The 12,839-nt window shown below is 42.7% G+C and overlaps 1 protein-coding gene across 6 annotated transcripts in view; it reads right to left on the bottom strand.

The window, feature by feature from the left end:
• The window catches only part of LOC126515192 (transcription factor SOX-5-like), a 257,539-nt gene that overhangs the window by 14,491 nt on the left and 230,209 nt on the right, over positions 1–12,839 (bottom strand). For 2 of the 6 annotated variants that reach the window (XM_050164651.1, XM_050164650.1), the window contains exon 8: positions 3,006–4,030. The exons of 3 other annotated variants lie outside the window; for them this stretch is intronic. In XM_050164651.1, coding sequence (XP_050020608.1) covers positions 3,752–4,030 — 279 coding nt within the window. In that variant the 3' untranslated portion in view covers positions 3,006–3,751. Of the gene's footprint in view, positions 1–3,005; positions 4,031–12,839 lie in introns of those variants that run through there. One more of the 6 variants, XM_050164652.1, reaches the window with a different exon arrangement.

A 12,839-nucleotide genomic window follows, 5' to 3' on the forward strand; every position in this document is an offset into this window, starting at 1 on the left:
AAACTAATTGTACGTATGTCGGGTTCAAGAGCAGCTTTCTACTCAGAGCTGGTTTCAACATCGGTGCCTGTGGGAAGACAGAGTCCGGTTTGTCTAATGCATTCTATTTGTTAACGCACTGTTTCCCACGTGGCATCGAGCATTATAACAGCTCCTAGAGAGAGCATACTGGAAAGACAGAAAATCCCACCAAAAACTTAAAACAGGTAACAGGGAAGGCAGAAGCTGTAGATGTGGAATCACCGAGTCAGATCCAGAGACAGGAAACCACAGGTGAGCCAGCAGCCTTCGCCGCGCTTCAGCTGAGGAAACAACTCTGCCTTGTCCTGCAGCTCTCTCATTGTTGAGCTCCTGCTCCAGCCCAGGGGCATAGCTAAGCTCTCCTCGAACTCACAGCACCCGCCCGATGACTCCCCGGTAGTAGGACTTCCTATAACTCAGCTTTTTACTTCAACGCAGCTCCCGTGTATCATAATCCACATCGCGCATGGTGGATCTCGGGCTGCATGCCATCTCGAGACAGGACTCTTGATATTTCCTCAAAGCCATGCCTCGAACCACAAGAACAACTGAAGCCACCCAGATCGCCCCACTGAGCCATCCCCTGCCTCAGATAGTCACGCCAGTGCCCAGGGCACTAAAAGGCTTTCCGTGTTTCATGACGGGGAGTAGGGGCTGAGGTTCTTTAATGAGATCACAAAATGCATGCTGCATCTGCATTTAATACGAAAATGGAAATCTGATTAAATCTATGGAAAGAATAAAAATGTAAAAAATGATTTTAGAAATAACTTGACGTGGTTACCACTCTAACTTCAGGGGCTTCAGTTCTTGGTAGCATACAAAATCATAGAAGGCCACAGAACAGAGTTGTCTGTAGAGACATAGCCCTGTGCGCATCACCCACCTGCTCAACTCTCCTTAGGAGCGTAAAGTGAACCATTTCTTTACATTCAAAGTCCCATGTATTATTCTGATGTGGGATTAAATACAGTTCTGCGCTCAGACAGCTAATATAAATATTTCTCCAGTGTGACTCCTATTTCTCTATGCAAGAATATGCAAGGTTTGTGTGAATGGGCTAGATTTAAGCATTTGCTGGTTTGTAGCATGAAAGAGCTTCACTACATAAGCCCCAAGAAATATTCTATCAGCAGAAGACCTGAGAGCTGAGTTCTTTCCATCAAAACTCAGTTTACACTCCACAGGATTCCCCTGAACGCAGCCCCACTGGGGCGCATTAATGAGTGTCTCCCTTCGTCTCTCTCTGAGAGGGCGCGGGCTTTCTCCCAGCGCCTGACTGGACAGGCGCTCAGACAGCTGCTGTCATGAGGACACTCTGCCTGTAAGCTGCTCAGTAGAACATTTGTCTCTGGAAATAAAATGTGTGAAATTACCAGAAAGGCCACAGAAGATGATTTTTTGAGCTGAAAATGTGAAATATTTTTGTAATTGGACAACCCATTGAATATAGTGTCATTTATATAATGAAAAGTTTTACATCTTTAGTTATGAAGAAATAGAACATAAATACATCCAATGGCACAGGACTTTATACATCAGCTGCCACACCCTAAGCAAAGTGAGGCCAGTTGCCCATCTTTGCTACAGTAACGAGAGACTCCAGCACATGTGATTACTATATTTAAATATGCAAGAATTATACAATACTACAGATACTTTACTAAATGGGTAGAGGGCTTTCCTGATTAAAAATACTTTGTAATTATAATTATCAAATTCAGTCAATTCTCCATATAGGCATTTTGCTGCAGCAGAAGAGACTGCATGTTGACTGTGAGAATCCTAGGAAGAGCTTCCATGCTTGCTAACGCCAGTGGCTAGATGGGGTGGATGCTCAGCTTGATGCACATGGACACTTTCATTAGCACCCCCCTTATAGATCATGAAATGCAGGCATGGCTACAACGGGCAGAACAAGTCAGAGATAGGAGTTAGGTCCAGGTAACCTGCCACAAACAAAGCATGCAGCCACTGTTCCTGAGATGGGAACCAAGGATATCATACAAACAAATGTCACATCAAAATGAACCATGACTACAATTAATACAGACTATAGGGTAATATATTAAAAAGGGGGAAATGTAAAATATGCATTCAAAATATGCCACTCATGAAAATGTTGTTCAATTATAATAAATGTAAGTGAGCTAATGCTATTTGATGAAGGCAGCGGTAAGAAAACTGAACACAGCTGGGCGGTGGTGGCGCACGCCTTTAATCCCAGCACTTGGGAGGCAGAGACAGGCGGATTTCAGTGAGTTCAAGGCCAGCCTGGTATACAAGAGCTAGTTCTATGACAGGCTTGCCCAGATGTGAGAACGGGCCATGCATCTCGCCAGGGGAGCACAATAGAGCCAAGCTGGTTAGCGCATATGTGAGCATGGGAAATATGTCTCCATTGCACATCTGTCTTGTGGAGATGTGGGCAGGGGAGTTGCTCCCTCCCACCTACCAACACCTGGGTCAGAAGAGCAGGAGAGCCAACCCTATTATCACAGGTGTTGGTGGGCAAGCCCCAAAGCTGTAAACCTGGCAGAGCTGTCCCCATTTCTCATCTGGCTGACCAACCCTACAGCTGCCCAGATCTACAGGTATGACTTGGCCTACCCCAACAACCAGCCCACCTATGACCAGATGGAGCATGTGAACGGACCTGATCCACAGACCCAAAGCTGCAGGATCTCCACAACACAGGGCTACAACAGGATCTCCAAGAGGACTCCCAGTGAGGGCCCAGCATTGATAGTGTAGTAGACACCAGAAACCAATGACTCTTTGCAATGAACACGTGCAAGAAGGGATATATGGACAAAGGGGTTTATGGTGTGACTCATTGTGTACACTGTGGCATGACTCACTGTATCACACTGTAGCTTCCGTGACAAGATTTTAAATTGTTTCCCTTTTAAAAAATATCTTTTACTTTTTTTTTCTTAAATTTTGCTTTATTTGGGGAGGAGTGTGGAGCAGAGGGCAGATGCAAAAGGAAGGGGAAATGAATGGGCTAAAGATACAGGATGTAAAAGACATAAAATGAATTAAAATAAATAAGGTTTTAATAAAACAAAACAAAAACTGACCAGATATATTTTATTTCCAAAAGTTATATCATAAGGGCCAAAATGTTGGAAAGGACTGGAACAGAGTGCCAAAAAGAAAAGATAAGAAACAAACAAAAACAAAGCAAACAAAACAAGAACAATAACAACACAAAAACCTTATCACACAAGATGGACTCGGAAGCAAAGGAATAAGTGTGCACAGTGACCTTTCAGGGACAACCCGAGAAGCTTTGATTCAAAATAGACTAATGCTTAGTATGTTATGTCCATCCAATAAAAGCAGCCTCACAACTTATGATCCAAAAATTGGGGAAATTGCAAGAACCAGTAGCCTTTACACACTTAGGACTATACAAACGACAAAACACAAAAACCTTTCAAGACACTCACAGCACATACAAAAATTATCAACACACTAAGACAAGTAGCAAGAAGGGAACGTTTCAAAGTCTTAGTATAATGTAAAATTCTGGTTTTTAGACAGAGGGGAAAATTGCTGATTTTATAAACGGAGCTCAGGAACGTTTTCACTTTGCGAAGGAGTAGACACGCCTGAAATTCAAGATCTATGCCATGTACTTTAGACAATGACCAGCTGTCTCGGCAAGTGAGTCTACATTTCCTTTAGAAACACAACTTTATTTCTGAAATACGATCCTTGGTTTTTATTTTTTATTTTTTAGTGTGCTTTGCCATTGACAAGTGGGATCATTAAAATCTGTGTTTGTTCTAATTAATGTGTGGGTGGTTGGCAGGAAAGAGAGGTTATTTAATATTATGGAATGGTTTGGGAGTCTAAGCTGTACCACTAGAAGACAGCACTGTGGTGGAAAACTACCAAGAAGAATGAGGTACAAACACGGCCGTGGTTTTAGAGATGTGAGCATCGCACGGCAGCATGCGGGGCTGAAGAGAATGATGGAGGGCCGTACATCAATCTTTTCCTGAAACAGAAGAAAACTACAAATCAACAAATCCATACACGCATTTGAAGCAAGCACACATGTACTGTGGAAATGTTATGTGAAATCTGCAAGAAAACCTGAGAAATTAAATACATAAAATATTAATAGCAAGCAACACAGAAGTTGATCTAAACTTGTAAAGAAGAAATGTTGATAAAAAATAAAATCTTCAGAATTTTAACTAGATTTTATTGAGTACCTGTCTTCTTGCACTCAAAGTAATTTTCAAATGATTCCAAATATGACAAATTTCATGTCACATTATTCTCTATGAAATGCGACTACTCTTCAATAGTTATGCTACCCAAGTTATGAAGAAAATAATTCTCTAGCACAACATGCAAACGGTTAGGAGACACGAACCCGAATGGGAAAGAGCAAAGGAAGCATTTGGTGTTGGCCATGTTTCTGTCTACAGAAAAGGGAGACACAGCTAACATCCTCAGCTCTTAGACCTTCTGCCATTGCTCCTCTGTTCACATTGCCAGTGGGATTTACCTTCAATAGGTTTCCTTGTGTATTCTAGAAAATGAAATTTACCAGGATCCCCAAAATGCAAATTTTAAAAAATACATCCATTCATATTTTTGTTCAAGTGCTCCAAACAAGTTCCCGGCTGGGCCAGAAAAAAAAAACTGTCAATGTGTCACTTGTCCTTAAAAAGATCATTTGTCTTTCTAAATGACTGCTTCACACTGACTAGTCTAGAACAAGCTTGCTGCTGGCTACACAGCTTCTCCCCGGACAGGTCACCTGGTTTGAAGCACCAGGCGTGTGGGTAACAACACAGTCCTCAGCACGTTTTAGTCTGAAAACGGTTCTACGAAGGGATGAGATTGCAGGGGAAACCAGCCACTATGGCGTTAAGTGCTCCAAAGACCAACACAACTACTCTTCCAGTTTTACACAACTGGTCTCCTGGCTGTTCTCTAAGTATTTGTCGATAATAGTCTTCTCGTTAAGTCTTTCTCCACCCAGACACTTCATTGGTTCGTAAATTCTTTCCACCACAAAATTTAGAGGGGGAAGAGAGAGAGAGAGAGAGAGAGAGAGAGAGAGAGAGAGAGAGAGAGAGAGAGAGATTGAGAGAGATTGAGATTCTTTTAGACCAACATAAAGAGTTAATGAAAGAAGTTAAGGAGGACAGAGCTTTGGTTTTGCCTGGAGAAAGGGTAAGGGGTGATGTTGGCAAAATCAATATATGGCCAAGAAGACGGGCATTGTGAAAAGAGCAAGAGAATGCATTTCCATGTCTTCATAATTTCAGTGTTACAGTATCGCACCAAATGTCCAATCACCGCTTTCAGCATCTTCTCTCCTCACTAGATAGATGCTCCACTCTTCTCTGCATTGCGGATCTACGCTAGGTATTAAACAGCAATTTACATGTGATTTGCATCTTTTTTTGTACTTGCGGTTTTGGTAAGTCTTCCAAACCTAATGACTGTTCCTTTGGCCAGCGACATAAATGCTATAATCACACAATTATTGCAGTGGGAACAGTTTAATTCAGCATTTTGTTCTCAACCTCAGAACAATTACACAACAGTTTCGGTTAACCAGGACCTAAGCTAGCTGCCTGGAGAGACGAGGGGGACTCACAAGCTCCATTGTCTCTCATAAAGGCGGCTACCGGGGCTGCTGGACCTCCCCGGTCCTACACTGCCCCACTTCAGCTGCTCCTCTCTGTACTCAAAAGAATGAGACTATACACCTCCCTGGAAGGACTTTTAATGACAACATTTTTGTATTTTAAAGGTGAGACATGTTGGTGTGTCTGAATGTACTTTAGAACATTGACTATCATGATAGCTTGATGCAAAGAATGGCTTGTTTACAGGTGTGAGTTCAAAGTCCTTCCTTCCAGGTACCAGATGGGAAAGGCCTCAGTGCTATGTGCATCTCATCCCTCATTTAAATGCCATGGTGTCCAAATTTGCCTGTGTCAACCTGCATTCTGTATTTTTAATTTTTAGATGGCATAGCCATGGTTGTTTGGTTCTTTGAGGTTGTTATAGCTAACAGTTTTATATGATCAAACAGAAGCATACAAAGATGAGCATACAAGCACAAACCCTTGCAAGTCTAGCTGCTAACAGCATACCTGTCTAAAAAGCAAGAGGACTCTGGAATCAACTTCCCTGGCTTCTTCCCACAAGCACAGGTTTACTCTGCTAGCTGGCAACTGTTTGGAAATCACCGAGATTACAAGGAGGCCTAGGTGAGTAGCCGAGAAAGTGTTCCTCGAACAAGCTCCTTTCTCCCACCTCTGCTAGGAGGGTGCGTCTATGTTTCTTCTTTTTGTTTGACTTTTCCCTTGAAGATTAGGTAGAGGAAAAGGCAGAAGATCTTTAACTTGCATGATCAGAGAAACCCTGACTTGGTGTTAATAGCATTGGTACTGTCTCACTCTACTGAAATCAAGAAGAAACTATCTGCATATTCACATGAACCAAGGGGCAGCATGCAGTGAACTACACAGACGAAGGCTTTATTAGGTGCACGTGGCTATCACCAGTGTGCTGCTCTACACGGATGAAGGCTTTGTTAGGTGCACACCGCTATCACCAGTGGGTCTCCCTACACGCATTTCAAATGTGCTCTGTCCAAACTCAATTTTGCACTCCAATGGGCTTTCTCCAAACCTCTTCTAAGGTAGAAGAATACTAGCTAATTTGTCATAGAAGCTTAGGGTCATCTACCCGAAACAGACCCCTCTTCTAAGTATTTCAATAACTTCCTTCACCCAGGTTTCTCCCAGGAAACTCACAGGAGCCATGAGTGAAAGTCAGTCCAAGTTAAATCTTCTGATTTGCTACTGCACTGTGTGATTGGTATTACATACCAAAGCAGGGGGTATAGAGGACATAGAAGAAAACGTGATGCCGGGTAAATACAAGCACGAGCTCTGTTACCGTGGTACCCTATATGTATATGTGTGTATGATAATAATCTGCTGGCCATTCCAACTTTGAGTGTTTGTTTCTCCATTGTCAAAAGCTGAGCCCCGCCATCTTCTGCAGAAGAATCATGGAGTGTATTCCTTTTGAGCACTGCACTCATTGAGCATTGTATAAATCAATGGGAAAAATTCTTAATTCCTTAATCCAGGTACTGCAGCGAGATACAATTATACAGTGAACAGTTGTAAAGCAGAGTATAGTCTATAAAAAGAGTATGCCAAAATAGTATCATGGTTTTTTTTTGAATGAAAATAAATCAACTTAGTGCAAAATTTATGCTAAAAAATGAGCCAAATATTAAATTCAGAATGACAAAAATTGGCTATATCTTCGCCATGTCTTGGTTAACTTGGCAGAGAGCCAGTTTTCCAATATTATGACCATCCTGTGGCCCCGGTAAGTGTTTTATTTATTTATTTTCGTATTGCATAAAAATACGAGCCCAAGAAGGGAAAATGTGAAGCGGATGACATATTTCAGAACAGCTTCTCCGGGAATACAAAAATATTCCCCAACTCAAAACGGAAACAAATAGAAGAGGCACCAAAACGATGCCAATTGGCGACTCTCTAATGCCATGCAAACTGGCAAATACTGGGCTCTCAAATGGATTTTAATTATTCAAAAGAAACCTCGGAAGTGGTTCAAATATCAATTGCTTTCACAGAATCAGAAACTCTCTCTGAAGAGAAGCATATGACAGCCCTTCCCGTTATCCCATCACACGGCAACCATTACCTGGCTTAGGTGTTCCTCAAAGTGGGGCAGCAGTGGATAGAATAAGGGAGGTTCTTTCCCCTCTGTTTTTCTCCAGATTGTATTATGCTCATCGAACACGGGTTCCCATTGGTTCAGAATAGAAAATGTGTGTGGACACATATGTTTACTGTTGGAAGCTGGAAGAAATGGGAACACTGACTACGGCAGAATTTGTGGGTATTCATCCATCCTTAAGAGTGGGTTCCAGAAACAAGCGAAAACGAATGTTATTGACAGCCGGCTTCTGTACACAAGGACTCTTCCAGAGCAGACCCCAGGGTCAAATAATACTGGGTCACTGGAAACCCAGTCTGCGCCAAAGGGTTTACTTTCCAGGGCCAACTCTTTCTGCATCTCTGGTACTCAGTCTCACTGAGACAGCTTTCTGACATCTAAACATTTTCATACCTACTATAAATAAGCGCGAGTCATGAGGGTGTCATTTAATCTCCAAATCTGTCTGGCCTCCATGTGTGATCAGGAGGAGCTAGACTGGCATTTTCAAAGCTGAAGTTCTTGAAATCGAGGCAGTATGACTCAATCACAAAATGATTAGAGCCGTGACCTGCACACTTCTCTCTCAACACTGAGCTGTGTGGGTGCCGTGCTTGTACGCGGTTGCACGACTGAAATTACCCATGTCCCGTGCTGCGCCCAGCAAGGGAAGCAGCAGATCCCCGCTCACGAGAAGAGCCACTTTTCGAGATGAACTGGAAATAAGACATTCCCTAAGACCCAAGCATCCCAGATAAACTTTCAACGAGCGGGAGATTCATAGACTTTTAAATAAAGCCAAGCCCATTAAATGCTAAACTCAGGGCTGCATACTGAAACTCCTATTTGCCCCGAGTCTTTCATTCCACAGAAGCCATGGGTCCTATGGGCTGTTCGTGGTAACACTCAGTATTAGCAGCCACACAATTGAAACCGTTATATGTTTTCAATGGTCCATATCCAGTAAAGCTGCCTAAACACACAGAGTAATGGGCTCAGTCTCCAATAATTCAGGAAGAATTCCACAGCCTCACCCACACATGACCATCTCTGCAATGGCTCAGATAAAGCTTTGGGGACCATTTCCTCCGAACTAATGTTATTGGTCAGTTCTAGTCCCCTCATGCTTTTGTTATCTTAACAAAAAAAAAAGTTTCAGCTTAGGTTTCAATCAGGCTATGGCTGATCACCTTTTACACACTAGCCTCTGCCCTGAAATATTTGAGATAACAGCATTGGCTCCTGATACTGTAAAATGTTCTTATAAAAATACATTTTAGTTTTAAAAGTTGCTCTATGTGTGCAACTGTGTGTGTGTGTGCATGCGTGTGTATGTGTGCGTGTATGCACATGTGAATGTAGTGCCAGGTGTTGGATTCCTCAGAACAAGAGCTGCCTGATATGGGTCCCTGCAACTAAGCCCCCGTCCTTTGGAAAATCAGCCTCCGCGCCTAAGTGCTAAAGCCATCGTTCCAGCTCTTTTACAGATCTTGAAAATCCTTTAAGAACTACGAGACCTTCTAGATCCGTGGTCAACCTCCTCCTGCAGATCCTGGGGGCTGCAACTGTGCTGACTAACATCTTGTCTGGAAATGCCTTGCGGCTGTCAAGTGTGGCCTGACATTCTTAACGCAAGAGTGCGATTATATGTCTCCCCTCTGTTGGGTGATGCTTGGTCACCTCTAATACCAGTTGCACTCAGAAAAATCATTTTTCAGACACATGACATTAGTGACAAGTTTGCAACTATACTATGTCATTAAATAACCAGAACAAACCAGCCCTGGCTAACCAAATGGGTACATACACTCCCATGTTGAAGACAATGAAAATCTCACATTTACTAAAAGCAGGGTTAACGAGCAGCCCCTTCCAATCAAGTTCCTTTCACTGAGAGATAGGCATAAAACTCCAGGTCACGATGGGAGAGTTCTCTAAGTACTTGGATGGCTCAACTGGTCTGTAAAACCACAGCAACAGGAGTTCACCTCTCCCATGTACTCTCCCTCTCCCTTGGTCTCCGATTTATTTCTCCCTCCTTTGGCGACCGATCAGAGATCCTCTGCCTAATATTCCCCCAACTAATTGCCATCAGCTGGGCCTTACTTTTGTTATATTTTAATGAAATGATTCTATTATTAACTAGAGAAACACATCCCAATATGCTGGCGGTCATGTCCAGGCTGGTTGGGTGTAACTGATCTGAACTGCTGAGGACCAGAAATACACTTTACATTTTCAAGTTTCCGAGTGTATGTTGAAGGCAGGACAAAAACTCAATCACTCAACTTATTTTTCTCTTACATATACCATATACAGGTAGCCCAGATGCAATCTTGTGCAAATTTTAAGAGTCCTTTCACTCAAAATACAGATTTCACCCTATGACGTTTGTCCTGTGAGACATTGCTTCACATTGTAGATTTCGGAGCATTTCTGATGTCTGAATTTCAGATTGGAGGCTGCACTGCTTACTGTCCTAATCACTGTGACCCAATACCTGGTAATAAGCAACTTGGCTCCCAATTGAAGGTTTAGTCCACCGAGGGGAGGGGGAAGCTGTAACAGCTGGACCATCTGTGTTGATAGCTGCAGGAGGCGGCTGCTCTATCTCCAGGGATCGGAAGGAGAAAAGAAGTGTGTGTGTGTGTGTTTGTGTGTGTGTGAGTGGGGGGGTTCTAAACCTGAAGGCCCAGCTGCTAGCTACTTCCACCTGTGACACCCCACCTTTTACAGATTCCATGCCCTCCGGAAACTGCTCCATCGGCTGGGAATCAAGTGTCCAAACTCAAGGGCCTGTAAAGGCACCCCACATTCCAATCACAGCAGGAATGCTCCAAGCAGATCCTGGGAAAGATCTTGGGGAAGGGAAGGGCTATTTCGTGTGAAGGAAGGACTATTTTATGCATACAATTTTACACATTCTTTTTCAAACATTATTTCTGTAATAGTCCAAGAAAGACTAGAATAGATGAAAGTCTTATTATTTAAAGGCCACTGGCTTCTCTTGTTTTCCCTCCCGGGTCATGGGAACAGCCACCTTGCAGATGTGAGAATTGCTACTTAGTTGCCATCACATATTTTTTTCAGGCCATTTAAAGCTGATTTCTCCCACCTTTCCTAGCGAATTTTCTTCCTCAACAACAAGGGCTGGACCATTCTCCTCTAGATCCAGTTAAATTAGCCAAGAGGAGGCAGCTTTAGACATCCAACCTGCAGAAGCCTTTGCTGTATGTCCCCACTGAGCAGGCTTTAGATGACTGGACGCACTGTGAAATGGGTCCCTTAAGTGGTTCAGGCTGGCAGTCCCTGTCCTCATTACAGCATCCCCCCCTTGTCATCAGGGCATCCTCTCCCGTCTCCACTTTGCCTTATTACTTTCAGAAGGTGTTTATTTACTTGTTTATGTTGATCTTTTGAGCTTTATGATTCAGATGCCTAATTGGGTAAATACCCTGCTTCAACTTATTTATTTGTTCATTCATTCAGTTTTACACATTTAAAGTTATTGGTCCTATTCTTTTGCTTAGCATGGCATTTTAATGCACATCTATCTATCCTGACAATACACTAACTCTGGCTTCAGAACTGATGTCTGGAATTCTGTTCTTTCCCGATTCTCTGCTTCTCTACTTCTGTGGTCAGAAAGGAAACCCCCTTAATTTGTACAGACTCTGTCTTTGAGAACGTCTTCCTCCCACATTCCCTCCTCCATTCCAAGCACCTTACGTCATGTGCTGAGCGAACTATGGCCTGCAGAGATGACAGGGCAGAGATAAGATGGAGACACACATAGCAGAGAGAAGTGGCAGACAAAATGAAAAGTGCGGGTTTCTAAGTATAAGTTCAAGATAAATTATTTTAGGGCAAATGGCTCCCAGTCTGAGAGGGACCTGCAGTGGACAAGATGTTCACCAGGCACAATGTCAACAGTGAGGCTGACCAAGGATGACCCAAAACTCGTTTACAGGGGCCTCAAACTCAATGGTTTTTTTTAAATTATTTATTTATTTATTTTTTAATAGCCATTTTCTATAAGTAATGAGTTTATTTAGGTGGCATTCTGTCTCCATCAGAGTCCTTTATCACCGAGCTCTAGCTCTAGTCCTTGTTCTTCACAGGCATCCATCGCTGTACCCGCTCCATCCAGATGCCTGCTCAGCTTCTGCGTCCTTCCGCAGGCTCTCTCCCAGTTTAAGGATGGGAGCACATATGTGTTGGTGTGGTATAATTAAAGTTTGTAGGTTAAAGCCGGGTTATACTATTACAAAATTAAATATTCATATCACCTTTGTTTCTAAATAAGATTTAAATCACAGGAAACTCAGTCCTTCCGCTTTCCATCCTACCGTGTGACAAAACATCCATTCATTTCTGAAGTCGTATATCTAATGATTTATTTTGTTGATTCTTATGCGACAGACATTGAGAAGACAAGACGTGGTCTAATCACAGATCAAATGCATAAATGCTTATTAAGTCTGTTCCCGTCTCCCCGCTTCAACCAGTGTCACCAGAAACGAGAGCCTTCTCACTCCTTCCTCTCTTCACGGAGTTCTGACTGACTTCTCTGGCATCAGGGGTTTCTAGATTGTGGGCTTGGCAAGCGATACAGAACTAAGGCCCCAAAGACTTTAATTCAGAACACTAAAATAAAATTTAAAAAGAAAGCTCTAAAATCTAAAATTCTTGACTCTCAATTCTAAAAGACCAAAATCCTAAAGGTATAATTCTGAAAATTTGATTTAAAAAAATCATTAAACTACTTTAATCTACATTTTAACTAGGGAGAGCTTCATTTAAGAAGCATGAAAATGATAAATTTCATTGGGCCACTGTTCTCAATAAGTGGACAATGAGGACTACTGAGAACTCAAGAACAATGGCAATGGGTTTTTGTTCCTACTGCACAAACTGGCTTTGTGGGAGCCTAGGCAGTTTGGATGCTCAACTTACTAGAACTGGATGGAGGTGGGTGGTCCTTGGACTTCCCACAGGGCAGGAAAACATGATTGCTCTTTGGGCAAACGAGGGAGGGGGACTTAATTGGGGGAGGAGGAGGGAAATGGGAG

Source organism: Alexandromys fortis, unplaced genomic scaffold (genome assembly GCF_014885135.2).
Source record: "Alexandromys fortis isolate MF-2015 unplaced genomic scaffold, M_Fortis_MF-2015_v1.1 scaffold_153, whole genome shotgun sequence".
Lineage (NCBI taxonomy): Eukaryota > Metazoa > Chordata > Mammalia > Rodentia > Cricetidae > Alexandromys > Alexandromys fortis.